General features: G+C 45.7%; 1 protein-coding gene across 1 annotated transcript; it reads right to left on the reverse strand.

The window, feature by feature from the left end:
* Window positions 1–812: 812 nt before the first annotated feature.
* Window positions 813–7,197, reverse strand: LOC123166834 (nudix hydrolase 15, mitochondrial). The gene is made up of 4 exons (XM_044584639.1): window positions 6,908–7,197; window positions 5,240–5,382; window positions 1,591–1,710; window positions 813–1,226 (listed from the first exon to the last, which is right to left on the reverse strand). Exons 1-4 carry the CDS (start codon window positions 7,137–7,139, stop codon window positions 996–998), a joined length of 726 nt encoding a protein of 241 aa, XP_044440574.1. The 5' UTR covers window positions 7,140–7,197; the 3' UTR covers window positions 813–995.
* Between the last annotated feature and the right edge of the window lie 7,562 nt (window positions 7,198–14,759).

Consider the following 14,759-nt stretch of genomic DNA (forward strand, 5'->3'; position numbering starts at 1 on the left):
GTTTGAGGAGCCTATTAGTGAAATTGTAACATTTCTCACAAACGATGTATTGGTTATTGCTAATGAATAAAATTTTGTTTATTTCAAAAAAAAGGCGAGGACTAAGCTTGGGGGAGTTGATACAACCATTTTGCATCATGTTTTTATGTTGATATTTATTGCATTATGAGCTGTTATTTCACTTTAAGATACAATTCTTATGCTTTTTTCTCTCTTATTTTACAAGGTTTACATGAAAAGGGAGAATGCCGGCAGCTGAAATTCTGGACCAGAAAGGAGCAAATCCGAGATACCTATTCTGCACAACTCCAAATGTCCTGAAACTTTACAAAGAATCATTTTGAAATATATATATAAAATGTTGGGCAAAGAAACAACAGAGGGAGGCCCAGCTGAAATTCTGGACCAGAAAGGAGCAAATTTGAGATACCTATTATGCACAACTCCAAATGTCCTGAAACTTTACGAAGAATCATTTTAAAATTAAAATATTGGGCAAAGAAACATAAGAGGGAGGCCCACCAGGTGACCACAAGCCTGGGGGACATGCCCTACCCCCCCCCCCCCAAGGTGCGCGTCCCAAGCTTGTGGGCCCCCTGGCCAGCCCCCAGTGTCCATCTTGTGCATCCTTTATTTAATTATGTTGATTGCTTTGCAAGAAATTTCTTTCCCCGAAAATGAGGAAATAGGGGTCGGTTTGAAAAAAATAATAATGAGGGTTATCACGTGGTTTGAAAGAAAAATTGATAGTAGGGTAGGGGGGCATGTATCGATGGGAGGGGTGAAAGCGGAACCCATAAACTTACCTTTAATAGTAGAGATTTAACAATCGAATTGCATCAGTTAAATATTACTCTCTGTATTACTATCATGTACTGAATGAACTATAAAAAGAATATAGATCATATAGAAGCATATCGTGTCCTTTACATTCCACGAATGGCGTACTCTGATGTACGCCCAACATCATATTGACTGAGACAATATTGTAAACATTAGCTTGTAGCAGATCCTGAACTAGAAATGGAGTACTTTGGAAGGTTGAACTGTAATCTTCGCTCTACAAAGTCCGGTGGCCGCTGGTATACAATGGAAGCAGCATGGATCAGGATGCGGGCAGTCAATCCCCAGATAACGTACTTCCGGTTTTCTTTCTCGTAGTCGAAGTACTGAATTGTGAAGACTTGCCCCATCCGTTCTCTCTCCTCGGATCTCCTGTTCTCATCCTGCGTCAGGGGACAAATGACATCCAATACATTACAGTATCCATCTTAGCAAAAAAAAAAAGATCGATTCATTTCCATTGTTGGCAGGAATGGTCATTTGGTCTGGTTGCGCCTAACAAAGTTCTCAATTCTAGCTAAACAGCGAAGTATACTTTTCACCGCACCTTAAGTTGTATGGTAATTCAACAGTAACCTTTTTTTGTTTCTTTGTATGCAGCAAACTGATTATTTGTATAGTATAAACTGAAACTACAGTAAACATCCAACCAAGTCTGCAACAGTTACTACCCATAAAATCCTAAATTAAAAAAGAAAGAATAAAGTGTATACCTTAATTAGCATGTGAGAACACAAAGACACTAACCTTGAGAAACATCTCCAGGGGTACATCGAAAATGTCATCGACCTCGTCGATGTTGAGAACAGGTTTAAATCCCTCTATATCTGAGAGTATGCCAACAATAGGAACAACTACCAGAAGATGCTGCGACAAACACCAAGAATGTTAACCTTAATGAATTACTGCAGATATAACTTTTAACACTGAATGGAACTATGGAAGTTTATTAATTCAAACTTAAAAAATGATAGTATGTTCCCCCGCAAAAAAAAATGATAGTATGTTGTAAAAACTCGAAACAGTGAGGGGCACAAAAACTTGTTCTGGACTTGGCTTGTAGATGTTGGAACAAAATAAAGTGCTACTGATCAGATAATTTACCATTGCAAATTGTGCAACTCAATTACATGGTTTACATATACAAAATTATTGGGCTCTCGCTCTAGCAGCGGCAGCAAAAATGCATTTCAGTTTAAGAGTTTAGCTTTGTTGTTGTTATGGAAACAATTTTCTCCTAGGGGTATCCTTAGTACCGTGGCTAGTGAAATGTAAGTAGGGTTCTGTACGACGGCCTTATAGCGACACGGTCATCATACACCGACAAAGTGACACATCAATGTTTTTTAAATAGGTTGTGAGGAACGTCTAAAACGTGCTATGTGAGGAACATTTAGAATGTCGCCGCTTCCCACAACTCTCGATGAACCGAGCCATACAAGGTCCCTTGGACTACAAAGCCGACCACCTTGAACCTTGCTCCTAAGAGGGGGGGGGGGTGACACTCTTGAGTTTATTCAAGTTGGAGTGAACGAGAGTACATGCCTATGGGGGCCTATTTTATAGCCTAGTGTTCCTTGAAAAATGACCAAGGCTCTTGAGTCTTGAGGGTCGTAGGTTGGAGGAGTTCATGGGTAAATGATGGTCCATGGGTCTACAAAGATTAGTCAAAGGCAGAAGTGTCCATGGCTCATGGTGAGTCATGCATTCTCATCTATTCATGAATGGGCCTTGGCTAGTTGCACCTCTTCTTAACTTCGGCTTCTTTGCTTCTTTGTCTTCATCTTTGACTTGGTCTTCTATTTATCCCTCTTCCTTTGACTTGTTGACCATGAGGACTTTTATTGACCATGGTGGCTTGGTTGGACTTTTGTTGACCGTTTATGTAGATGTCATTTAGGACTAAGTGAGACCCCCGGTATAATATAGCTATTCCTTAACAAGCTTCCACTAAATATCAAAATAATATGGATCCCAACAGTTAGTGCAATCTTTTCTATAACTAGCTAAATGACTATGCATTGCTGCAGGATTTACTTTTTTGTTATATACTATCAGTTGTTTTAACGCTTGTGCAAAATGAAAAACTATTATCTTGAAATATACATCAACCAAAACAACCGTATGTCCTCCATAGAATGGATGACAATAGTGATAATCGCTAGTAACTTTAAAGGTCAACGAACCGCCACCGCTCAGAACTTTATGACAGTAAAAATAAAGATTTCAAATGAACTTTCTGTGATGATATGACAAGTACCAAAGTAATCTTCTGATACATTTGACAAGTCTGATTTAAATGCTTAATTTATTACGTGACATCTGTAAAAATTGAACATGCTGTTGTCAAATCCTAATACCGCATAATATTAGGTCAAATTCGAGTAGAAAAATAACGTTTAATTTCTTAGTGATAAACGATAAGATAAAGTGTTGTCGGTGCGCCCAAACAGTGTATTTGGAGGCACCCAGGGTTGGTATTAGTCCATCCTGAGGATGCCCTGTGGAGAGTCAAGACGCTCCTTTCTTCAACGGCATCCAGCCTCATGTCCTTGCCCGCCTGATGGTTCTGAAGTTAAGTACTCCCTCCGTTCCTAAATATTTGTCTTTCTAGAGCATCTCCAACAGCCGCGCTAAACAAGCGCCGCGCCGCAAATTTGCCCGTTTTAGTGCGCGCACAATCGGTGGAGTGGCTCCAGCGGGCGCGCAATAACCGCGTGCGCGGCATATAGAGTTGGGCGCGCGGTCCGAATCGCCAACGTGCGCTGTGTATTTGGGGCGCCCGCTTCCACGCGCGACACACACGAGCGCTCACGCCGCACTCTCTCCTCCGTGCCACCTTCGCCCCGCGCGCGTCGGCGCCGGCGAACTGGACCTGATGGACGCACGCGCCGGCGAACTGGACCCAACGGACGCACGCACCGGCATGGGAGGCATGAGTTTTGCGTCTCTCATGGGAGGCATGGGTGCACCTCCGGCCGCCATGGGCGGAATGTCTTCCGGTGTGCCTCACACACCTTCCCATGAAGATGCCGTTCAAGATCTTGCCAACACCGTCCGAGCTTCACGTGATGCGGTGCGCGACAATGAGGAGGAGGAGGAAGAATCGTCTTCGGAGGAGTCGGATGAATCGGAGGAAGATGAGGACGAAGACGAGGACGAGGCTTGATGTGTCTTTCGTTTGTGTCATGAACTTGGTTTGCATTTTGAACTTGGTTGGATGAACTTGTGGGCATGAATTTGAACTTGTGGGCATGAACTTTTATTCATCAACTTGTTTGTGTGAAATTATATGCCATGGTCATTGCATTTTGAATGTTTGAAATCCATTTTGTGTCCAAAATGCAACATATGGCATGCACCGGCGAGTCGCGCGCGCTGCTGGAGGTACGCGCGCGCTGCATTTTAGCGCGGCTGTTGGAGCCAGCACTGCCCGCCGCGCCAAACCAGGCGATGGGCGCGCGGCAAAGTAGTTTTTAGCGCCCGGCGCGTTGGGCGGCTGTTGGAGATGCTCCTAGAGATTTCAACAAGTGACTACATACGGAGCAAAATGAGTGAATCTGCACTCTAAAATATGTCTATATACATCCGTATGTGGTAGTCCATTTCAAATCTCTAAAAAGACAAATATTTAGGAACGGAGGGAGTAGATGGTCGTCTCCGGGTTTCCAAGCTCTCAACCAATCAAGGGTTTCCGAGGGACGATAGTAGCAAATGGCGAGCTTCTGAGGGGCAACACTAGAGAATGGTGCTTCTGAGGAGCAATACTAGCAGGAAGTCAGGTTCCGAGGGGCAACTCTAGCGGGAAGCTAGTTATCGAGGGGCAACTCTTGCAGGTCTCTTGACTTTGAGTTGACTTTTGCAGGTCTTCTGGTCCTCCTTGGAATAAATTTCCGTCAACTCCTGATGCTTCTCTTTCCTCCTGACTTCATCACCGGGAGTGGCGGTAGCGCCTGGTCCTACCTTTTTGGGCTTGCAGTTGACTTAAGCAGGTGAGAGTATGTGTAAGGACTTCACTAAGTCTAGATCATCGGGTATGCAATGGTTGCATCGCTTGGAGGCAGAGTGTGGACCCCTTATACCACATAAATAATACTTTACTTGCTATTTAACTTTTTCATAGAACATAAGTCAGTAATTAAAAATGTGGGATGGACAAACATGACGCCTAGAAAAAACAGGCATGTCAACCCGATATGATCCTCAAGACAGACATAGGCAGATCATGTGACTCAAGTTTGTTTGGCTGCAAGAACTGTGTACAGTTTCATATCCGTAATAGGTTGACAGATTAAAAAAAAGGTTCCACTTCCCGTTACTGATGCATTGAAACAGTTTCTGTGTATGTGAGAAACTTATCAGTTTGGCTAGAAAGTAAAACCAAAAGACAATGCACCTTTGACAAGAAGTGCTCGAGAGAGGTAACAACAGTGACCAGACATGGATCCATCCCAATCTCCTCCTTTGCTTCCCGCAATGCTGTAGCTGCATCATCTGCATCGCCTTCGTCAGCTTTCCCGCCTGGCAATGCAACCTCCCCTGTATTGAGGCAACAAAATCACTGATAAATGCATCAAAATATACATCTATGATGATAAGTTATTTTTCATTCACACTTTCCAGTATGGGAGAGACGAACTAAGCTCAAATGAGCTGGGTTAGACTACATCATCAGCTCCCCTGCAAAGCTTACTCTGAGACAAGTCACCTCTCTAGGTCAGCAAGAGATGTATGCTCAGTCCGGAATATATCTGAGTCAAAGCTATATAGCTGGCGACCATTTATGACCTGGACTCCTAAAATTCGAAAGCTATGGCAAGCCAACTGCAAGCAGACTAGATAGAAAACTGAGAATCAAGATGCAAATTCAGCTAAATTCATCTCAGGACCAAACCCCAGTGGTTAGCCATCCATGAGATGAGCCCAAATTGCTTGTAACTTTACAAGTTGTAAGCCTCTAGTGCACCTCACACGTCTGTTCCAATTAGTGACCAAAGTAGGTTCTTCCTACCGACCAATCCAACAACAGGATAATACATTCCCAACTTCTATTCTATTCTATTATATATAACAGCAAAAATATGGCTGAAAATAGGAGATGACCTACAAAATCCAAGAGAAAAGCAAGACATCTGGCCATTCATTACGTTGACCCACATGCTCAAAGCCAGTTAAGGCCCAACCTGGTCCACCTTGAAACACATAACAAATCATGGTAGAATTGATGGGGTGTTTTTCTTAATTTTTCAATAAACATTTAACTTGTGTCACATCTCCTTTTCATCTTTTTTTTGTCAAGAAAAACTTAGAACAAAGATTAATAAGCTTAAGTGGTTCGACAAAATTTTACAATCTACTCCCTCTGTAAAGAAATATAAGAGCGTTTAGATCACTATAAATTAGTCATCTAAACGCTCTTATATTTCTTTACGGAGGGAGTAAATCTTTAGAAGGCTAAGTTAACTAACGGGTATTTTAAAGCAGCCATGAATAATTAAAATAGCATCAAAAGGTATATTGTTCTATGGTTGTCTGACGTATCTGAACATAAATAAAACAAAATGAATGCATGGCCATTTCGAAGCTATCATCATGATTTATGAAACCATATCATATTTTTGTCTTCTTAATGCAATGGTATGCAGTTCTCATGCGTATTCGAGAAAAAACATATCATATTCTTTTGAGGGGATATATTTTTTGTGAAATCCAACACTATTGTGCAGTCTGTGAATCAAAAACCAACCACCAACACTCTGAAATCATACCAGTCTAAATTAAATAGCATTGAAGAGACATGAATCAATAGTCAATACGAAAGAACACTAGAACATCCACCAAACCATTCTAGCGCCCTCGCACTAACTGAACAGGCCCTGATGATAAAAAAACACAGCTAGTAATCCTCTGAAACATGTATGCTCCACTGAACTTAATTCCCCATATCCAAAACAAAGAGTCGAAAAGCCGGGTTTTGTTGTGAGAAAACTATTCCCCCTTATTCGTTTGATTGCATCCATCAGAACCCGCATAAAAATCACCAAGAATCAAGCAAGCTGCTCACCGGAGTGAGTGGAGAGGGAAGAGGAGCGCTTGGTGAGGATGACGCGGAGCTCCCCGGCGGAGCCCCGGAAAAGGCAGATCAGCACGGCGGCCCTCCGCGGCTTAAGTAGCTCGCCGGCGTTGGGAGTCGCCGCCGTGGATGGATCACCGGCATACGGGGAGGGAGGCGGCTGGTGGAGCCTCAGCCGCTGGATGAGCGCCTCGATTTCCTTGGCAGGCTCCTCCCCGTCCATGCGAAGGAAACTCTGAGGAGAGAGCGGACGAGTTCAGAGTGGTTGAGGCCTTGGACTAGTATCCTCTGACGTACGTCAGTTGTGACGTTGGTCGCTGACATGTGGGCCAGCCGTCAGAGGAGCCGCTTTCTGAGGCCTTCAGGCCATCTCCACCACGTGACCCCAAACAGGCGTCCGTTTTGACCGGATTTTGTCCTTTTCGGGCGCCGATGGGTTTGCCCGTGTCCGCCTCTATCCGTTGGGTCGTGCGTGCGTCCACCGCGCGGCCGCACCCCAAATCTTGCCCGTGTTGAACGTGTTTAAAAAAACATAAAAACTTAAACAAAATGACTTAAAAAAGTAAATAAACGCAGTTTAAAAAACTTAAAACTTAAGTTAGGGTCCATGGCCACAAAATGGCCCAGTTTCACGTCCAACTTGACATAATTAAACGTAAAAAAGAAAATAAAAAAGGCCGCCGCCAGCGCGCTCCTGCCCGTGCCCGTCGATGCCGTCGCCGTCTTCAGTGGCCGTCGGCGTCGTCGTCGTCGCTGACGAGGTCCACGTAGGCCGGCGGCGTCCAGAGGTGGGCCGACGGTGCGTGGTAGACGGGGGCGGGCTGGACGGCAGGAGGTGCCTGCACGACCTCCTCCCGTGGCGACGCCTCCCGCTCCGGTAACCGCGGCGGAGTGGCGCACCAGTTCATCCCCACGCCGGCGGCCATCTCCGGAGCAGTGCAGGACCAGTCCCACCCCTGGCCCACCAGGCCCGGGTGGAACGCGGCCACCGGCTCCTCCTCCATTGCCTCCTCCCTCCTCTCCTCCTCCTTGACGGCCACCATGTGCAGCTCGGGGAAGGCGACGTCGCCGGCGGCAGAGAGTGCCATCGCCTCCTCCAAGCCGTCCCATTGGCGCTCGTCATGGGTGTACATGGAGTCGTCCATGACACACTGCACGAGCCGGGCCTCCTTCTCTATCATGCGAGGAGGTGGAGGTGGTGACGGAGACGGGGAAGGCGACGGCGTGGGCGTGAGGCCGCGCACGCGCGTACACCCGCGCACCTCTCGACGTGGCCACCGCGGCCCCGACACCGTGTCGGCGAAGTATGACGCGCAGCGCGTGTCGTGCTCGTCCCGGAGCCACGTGTCCCAGAGGTCGGAATCTGGGGCGTACCTGTCGTCGTAGAACAGGTCGTCGGGGAGGAGGCGGCGGCGGCGCTCGATCTCATCGCGGCGCGCGCGGCCGCTCGCCGACATAGGCGGGATCGGGACCCGGTCGGCACTGAGGTACCAGCCGTTGGGGAGGTGGACGTCGCTCCACGGGACCGGCGTCCTCGTATCCCAGTACCGCTGGCACACGTCCGCCGCGAGGTACTACCAGTCGCGCTCTCCGGCGGGCCTAGGGTTGATGGTGAAGGGGGCCGGCGCGGGGGCTCGACAGGAGGAGCGCGGCGGAGACGCGGGCTCCTCCTTCACGGAGCCGCGGCGGCGCCCCGAGGAGGAGCCGGCCTCACGGTCGTGCTTCCCCTTGCGGTTCCAGAAGCCCATGGCTTCGAGGTGGCCGGCCGGCGAGCTCGAGGACAATGGAGGGCTTCGGCTAGGGTTCGGCGCTGTCGGGTTTCGAGGAGGCCGCGGGGTGGCGTGGGGCAGTGTGGACGACGACCAGTCCATGCTTCCCACTTAAAGAAGGACGGCGACCTTCCGATGTGCGGATGACAGGTGGGGCCGACCACGCGGCCCCGACGCGAACGAGGCGCGCGTCCGTTTGGTGTCCGCCGCGACCCAAACCCGGCGCAAGTTTGCGCTCGAAATGGGTCGGCCCGGACACAAAACGGACAAGATGGGTCCGGGCCGTCGCGTGCTGGGCCGCCTTGTTTGTCCCTTTTACCCCAAACGGACGGGGCCGGACAGGATGGGGTCGCGCGGTGTAGTTGGCCTCACCTCTGAGGAGGGCTCTGAAAAAGACATTGCGACGGATCGAACTGCCGTGGGTGGAGTACTCCCTCCTTTCTCGTAGTGCGCCCACGCATCCCGAGATCTAAATTTGACCATAAATTTAACCAACGAGACCGATTGTGGCGGGAGCAAAAGTTATACCACTGAATTTGTATTCCGATATGAATTCAGTGGTATAATTTTTGCTCCCGCCGCAGTTGATCTCGTTGATTAAATTTACGGTCGAAGTTAGATCTCGAAAACGCAGGCGCGCTACATTATGGAATGGAGGGAGTAGTGGTTTTTTTTTAGAGAGAGAGCAGCTGGAGGTAGTAGTTGAGGTAAAAAAATAGCAAACTCCAAAGCTTTTTATTTAGGCAAACCCCGAATTTTTTTATTGCACAAGTAAAATGCATCGGAAGTCACTATTTTTGCGCCGTGTGCTTACTTCGGTCATCGTACTTAGGGATACATGCAATACGGTCACTATATACGACAAGACGTGATTATATGGTCACTGTAGCACGTATTGAGCTCGTACACTGCCCCGCTTGACCAGTCAGCAGGTTCCACGTCATATGGCCCACTTTGCATTGGGGGGGGGTGTTGTGCAAAAACGCCAAGTCTTTTATCCCCACCCCTTCTCTACTTCGCTCTCTGTTCCCCTCCCCTTCTCCAAATCCCTAGTTCCCCTGCTCTCTTTCCCCCTCCCCTTCTCCAGCCGCCGCCGCCATGTCCGTGAGCTCGGCGAGGTCATCTCTCGGCAGCCTGGCTATGGAGGTCCCTCTCATCCGATGCCCTCATTGCCGCACGCGTGTGAAGTTCTACATGTCGAACACAGACAAGCATGAGGGCTGGGTGTTCTACAAGTGCATCAATGTAAGATCTTCATCTTCATCTTCATCTTTTCTTCATCAAGTGTTTTTGTTGGACCTGTTGGTGTGCTTAAGTTTTTCTCTTTTCTGGTGTATTTGGTGTACATATGGTCCTTGTGGTTTCTAGAACTGGGAGTTGGAGTACATTGTGTATCTTGTTGACAATCATTTCCTCAATGGGAATGAAGCAATGGATGCAATTGGCGCTGCAGAGGATAGGAGGGAACATCTCATTCGAGAAAGGGAAGAAAGGGCTAGACTTGCAGGCATTGGAGTTGGGATATATGACAGGAGGCCTTCAGGCAGTCCCATGACCAAGCAGCAGGCAGGTACTCTTTTAGGTTTAGGTAGAGAGATGCTTCTGGTTTTGAAGGTAATGATGGGATTAGTCATAGTGTTGTGTGTTATGTTTGGTATCTCCCTTCTGAAGAAATGATGTCAACTCAGGCGTGGTCAGGATGTAATCTTTGTTTAGGTTAAGACTAATGTAGTTGTTATGGAGGTTGCAAAACTCTTTTGGTTAGGATGTAATGCTTGGTCAGTATGTAATGTTTGGTCGGGATGTAAACCTCTTTTGGGGATGATGTAATGGCTTTAAAAGGAAGCTGGTAATGATATGTGACTTGTTAAGCTAAATGTTAACCTTTCTCTTAACTGATGGCTGTTCATTTGCTAGTTAACTGATGGCTGTTAGTTAACATTCAATGTTGCTAGCTAAAATTGTTGTTGCATCCAGCATTGATGTTGTTGATTTCATGTTGTGCTTGATGACCATGCACTAGTCACCAAGAAAGATGTAAAAGTGTGGCTGAAAGAAGCTAAGTGAATAATAGGTTGATACAAGTTGTGGTGAGCAACAAATAAGAATACTTTTAGTAGCAAACAAACTCATTGCAAAATATTTTGATACTAGTTCAAAGAAGCTCATTGCACAATGGTTCTAGTCATTAAAGGGCAATTCATGATCAACAATTGATCCAAACTGACATTAGTATGGATCAATTGTTACATAACCCAACATTGCAAGTTTGACAGTCTTACATAAAGACAGAACTACATCCTGAGTGAAAAAAAGACACCATATCATTCTAACACAGCCCAGCATTGGTATGTTCACCTAAAAACATCAAACATAGATGTTCTCTTGGCTTTGCTAGGCAACACTTGGTCTTCCTGAACCTTTCTCTTACCAGCAGCAACAGTTTTCCTTTTCATCTCCTCCTTCTTTGCAGCTTCTCTTTCTGCAACAACAGCTTGTCTATCTGCTTCTCTCTATGCAGCAGGAGCTTGTCTATCAGCCTCTCTCTGTGCAGCAGCAGCCTGCCTCTCTGCAAGTTTCTTTGCAGCTGTTGCTTCTCTCTCAGCCTTCTTTTTAGCCTCCTGTTTTGCTTTGTTCTCAGCTGAAATGGCCTTCATTGTCTCTACAATTATCTTCTTTGTCTCTTGTGCTGCCTTCTTATTTAGTTCAGCTTCTTCCCTCCTCCTCTCCCTTTCTTGAGTTGTTGCCTGCCTCTTCCTTGCTGCAACTGCTGCCTTCTTCTCAGCTTGCTCATGCCTTTTCCTGGCAATATCTTCTGCTGTTCTTCTCTCCTTGCTGCAAGTAGAGCTTGTTTTTGTCCTCCACTTCTTTGTCTATCTGCTTCTTCAATGCTAGCAACTTCTTAGCTAATTCTCATTGTTGAATGGTGGTTGTGCTAGAGCTTGGCTGTGATTGGTTCATCAAAACATGTACAGCTGAGATGAATGTGGACTCTAGAACATGCCTTGCTTGAGTCACTCTTTGAACTGGCCTCTGCATGAAGTTAAAACAAACAACATTGGACACTAGTGAATGAATGAATGCAATATCAATGAATGCCACTGGGCACTAGTGAGCCTTACCTGCTGCATCAAGAGATCCACCATAAGATCTTCAATCTGCATCAAGAGATCCACCATAAGATCTTCAATAACTGCATTGCTTTCTGTAGAGTTCTCATCCTATTAATACAAAAGTAAGATATCCAAGTTAGCTTGTTTCGACAACTGACATTCTCAGAAGAGTGGGCATTTGCTGTTAATACATAAGAGTAACCAGGAAATAAAAGTAAGACCTGGGCATTTGCTTGTTGAGTTCGATTTCCTTGTTGACTTGGAATTCCTTCTTGAGTGGGATTTGCTTCTTGAGTTGGATTTGCTTGTTGACTACTCTCCCCAGGATTTGCCTGCACACTTCCAGTTTTGCATGTGTGGAGGAGGCAGTCCTGCCTTCAAGTGCGGGCAACCCTTCTTGTTGTGATCTGCCTCACCACAATACCTGTAATGGATGATCACACCATGCCTAGACAACTTCTTTCCACCAGTGCTGCAAACCACTTCTACTGGAGCTTTCCTTCTGCTTGTGCATGGTCTGCCTACTTGTTTTTCATAAAGTGGGGGCTCAAGTGGGGGGTGCATTCATCTTCTCCCACTCTGTCCTGTCTTTGCAAGGGTATATGATGTTGTTGTAGGCTTTCTTGAACATCTCCACAAAATAGCAGGCATTTACTAGTTGTAATGGATCAACTCTTTCATGTCTTGCACAAGCTATGGCATGTACACAGGGGACCCCACTCTTCTCCCATCTCTTGCAGCTGCATTCACTGTTATGCCAGTCCACAGTGTTGTTTGTTCCTCTGTCTCCAACCTGAAACACTCCATCTCCTGCCCCATGCACATAGCATGTACTTGCCCACTCTATCATCTTCTCCACATGTTTCTTGATCTTGGGGCAGATGTGCCATGTCATCTTCTCAGCCTCTTGCAGTTTGGTATAGTGCCTTGTCATCAATTAACCTTTGATCCTTTCTAACATGGATAACATAGGAAGCTCCCTTGCCTCTAGGATATATCTATGGTGAAGTAAGAAGTTCACACTAGTAAAATATTCACATGAGTAAGAAATTCACTTAAGCTAGTATGATATTCACATGAGTAAGAAGTTCCCATACTTGTTGAAGACCTCACAGATGTTATTCAGTAGGATATCACACTTTGGTAAATCACTTTGAAAAGCTCTGACCCATGTGTCTGGCTCCAGTTCATGCAACCATTTGTATGCATCCATACTCAACTCCATCTCATTCATATATTGCTCATATTTAGTTGCTATGTTGCTTCTAGCAATCTTCCACAACTGATTCTTCAGTGCATCACCTTTGTGTAGCTGCTGAAAGTTCTGCCACATGTGTCTCACACAGAATCTATGTTCTGATCCTGAAAGCACCTCATCCACATCATTGATTAGTCCCTGTAATGGTTAAATAGAAGCAATCAGATAAGAAGTGCCACAAAGAGGCAATCAGACAAAAAGTCACAGAGAAACAAATATTGTACTTTCTGTTTGTCACTCATAATTGACCATGGGGCAGTGTTGATGATTGCCAGATCATTTTTCAATCTCTCCAAGAACCAACACTAGTTGGGTTTGTCCTCCACTTCAAAAACAACTATTGCAATTGAAAAAATACAATTATTTGGATCTATTCTAACAGCACATAGCAACTGTCCTCTATACCTTGTCTTAATATGGCGCCCATCTAAAAACATGATAGGCCTACACCCCTGAAGGAACCCTCTCTTGCAAGCATCCAGACACATGTAGGCCTTGTTGAACCTTGCTTGTTCATCAAGTGCCACAAAGAAAGAGCTACCTGGGTTACTCCTTCTGTTCTCATTGCCATAGTCCCATAGCAATTTGTACTGCCCTTTCTCATCACCATGTATGATCTTCATAGCCAGCCTCCTAGCCCTCTGTAATTTGTCCTTGTTGGGGTCATGTGCCACTCCTTCTGCACAACCCTAGAGAAGTTTCTCAAGTTCATATCCTGGTCAGCTCTGAAGCTCTCCAAATATTTTTGGGCAATGAATGGAGCAGTGAAAGCCTTGATCTTCCACTTCTTTGTGCAGGTGTGTTCACTTACATACTTCTTGACCATAAAGCACTCGGTTCTACTGCCATAAGAAGCCCACATATACCAAATACAATCATCATCACATTTGGCCTTCAATCTTTTTCTATCATTCACAGGCAACTTAACATCAACTCTATTCTTGCAGCAATACTCTTTGATGGGTGTCCTCAGTAGCTCAACTGTTTGGCAAACTTGGCCAACATGGAATTTAGGACAGTGTAGGTCCTCTTCCCTAAAAGCCTTGAACTTCATGTACAATTCTTCATCATCTTCATTTGGTGGCCATAGATCATCACCTTCAGACTCATATAGTTCATCCTCTTGCTTCTCTTTGCCTTTATCTCCAGCTTTATCTTTTCCTTTATCTGAATCCTTTTCTTTTGCACTATCTTTACCTAATTGTTTCTCTCTCACTTGTTTGTCTTCAGGTTCATCCATGTAAACATTGTCTGCATATAGATCATCATGACCATCATTCATGTCATGATCACTATCTATTATGGCACCAGGATCAAAATATGAATCATCTGAATCATTGTCATCATCTGCATCTCCTTCTACTGCCATTGCATATGAAGAATTGCACTGGCTTCTTGTTCTGGTGGTCACAACTTCCTGCTCTGCTTCTTCTGCCTTAGGTTGTGGTTGTTCTGCCTCATGTTGTGGTTGTTCTAACTCAGGTTGTGGTCTATCTGCCTCAGGTTGTGCTGGTTGAATCACAACAGTCTCTACCTCTTCCATATTTTCATCTTCATCATTGCCAACGAAGCAGTTCCTCTTTGCAAACACATAGTTGCTAACATCATCTGCTGGATTGTCTGGGTAAATCACCTGTATAGGAATAGGATGCTCTGCTTCAACATGTGTTTCTTCATTCTCTGGCTCATTGTTACATGCTTTT

The sequence above is a fragment of the Triticum aestivum genome, chromosome 7D (assembly GCF_018294505.1).
Source record: "Triticum aestivum cultivar Chinese Spring chromosome 7D, IWGSC CS RefSeq v2.1, whole genome shotgun sequence".
In the NCBI taxonomy this organism is placed as follows: Eukaryota; Viridiplantae; Streptophyta; class Magnoliopsida; order Poales; family Poaceae; genus Triticum; species Triticum aestivum.

Excerpts from the sequence above, each read along its gene's own strand:
- LOC123166834 (XM_044584639.1), bottom strand. The coding sequence starts at position 7,139 with ATGGACGGGGAGGAGCCTGCCAAGGAAATCGAGGCGCTCATCCAGCGG. Across the intron at positions 5,383-6,907 it reads TTCCCTCTCCACTCACTCCG|GGGAGGTTGCATTGCCAGGC; the intron begins GTGAGCAGCTTG and ends GCCTCAATACAG. Across the intron at positions 1,227-1,590 it reads CCCTGGAGATGTTTCTCAAG|GATGAGAACAGGAGATCCGA; the intron begins GTTAGTGTCTTT and ends CCCCTGACGCAG.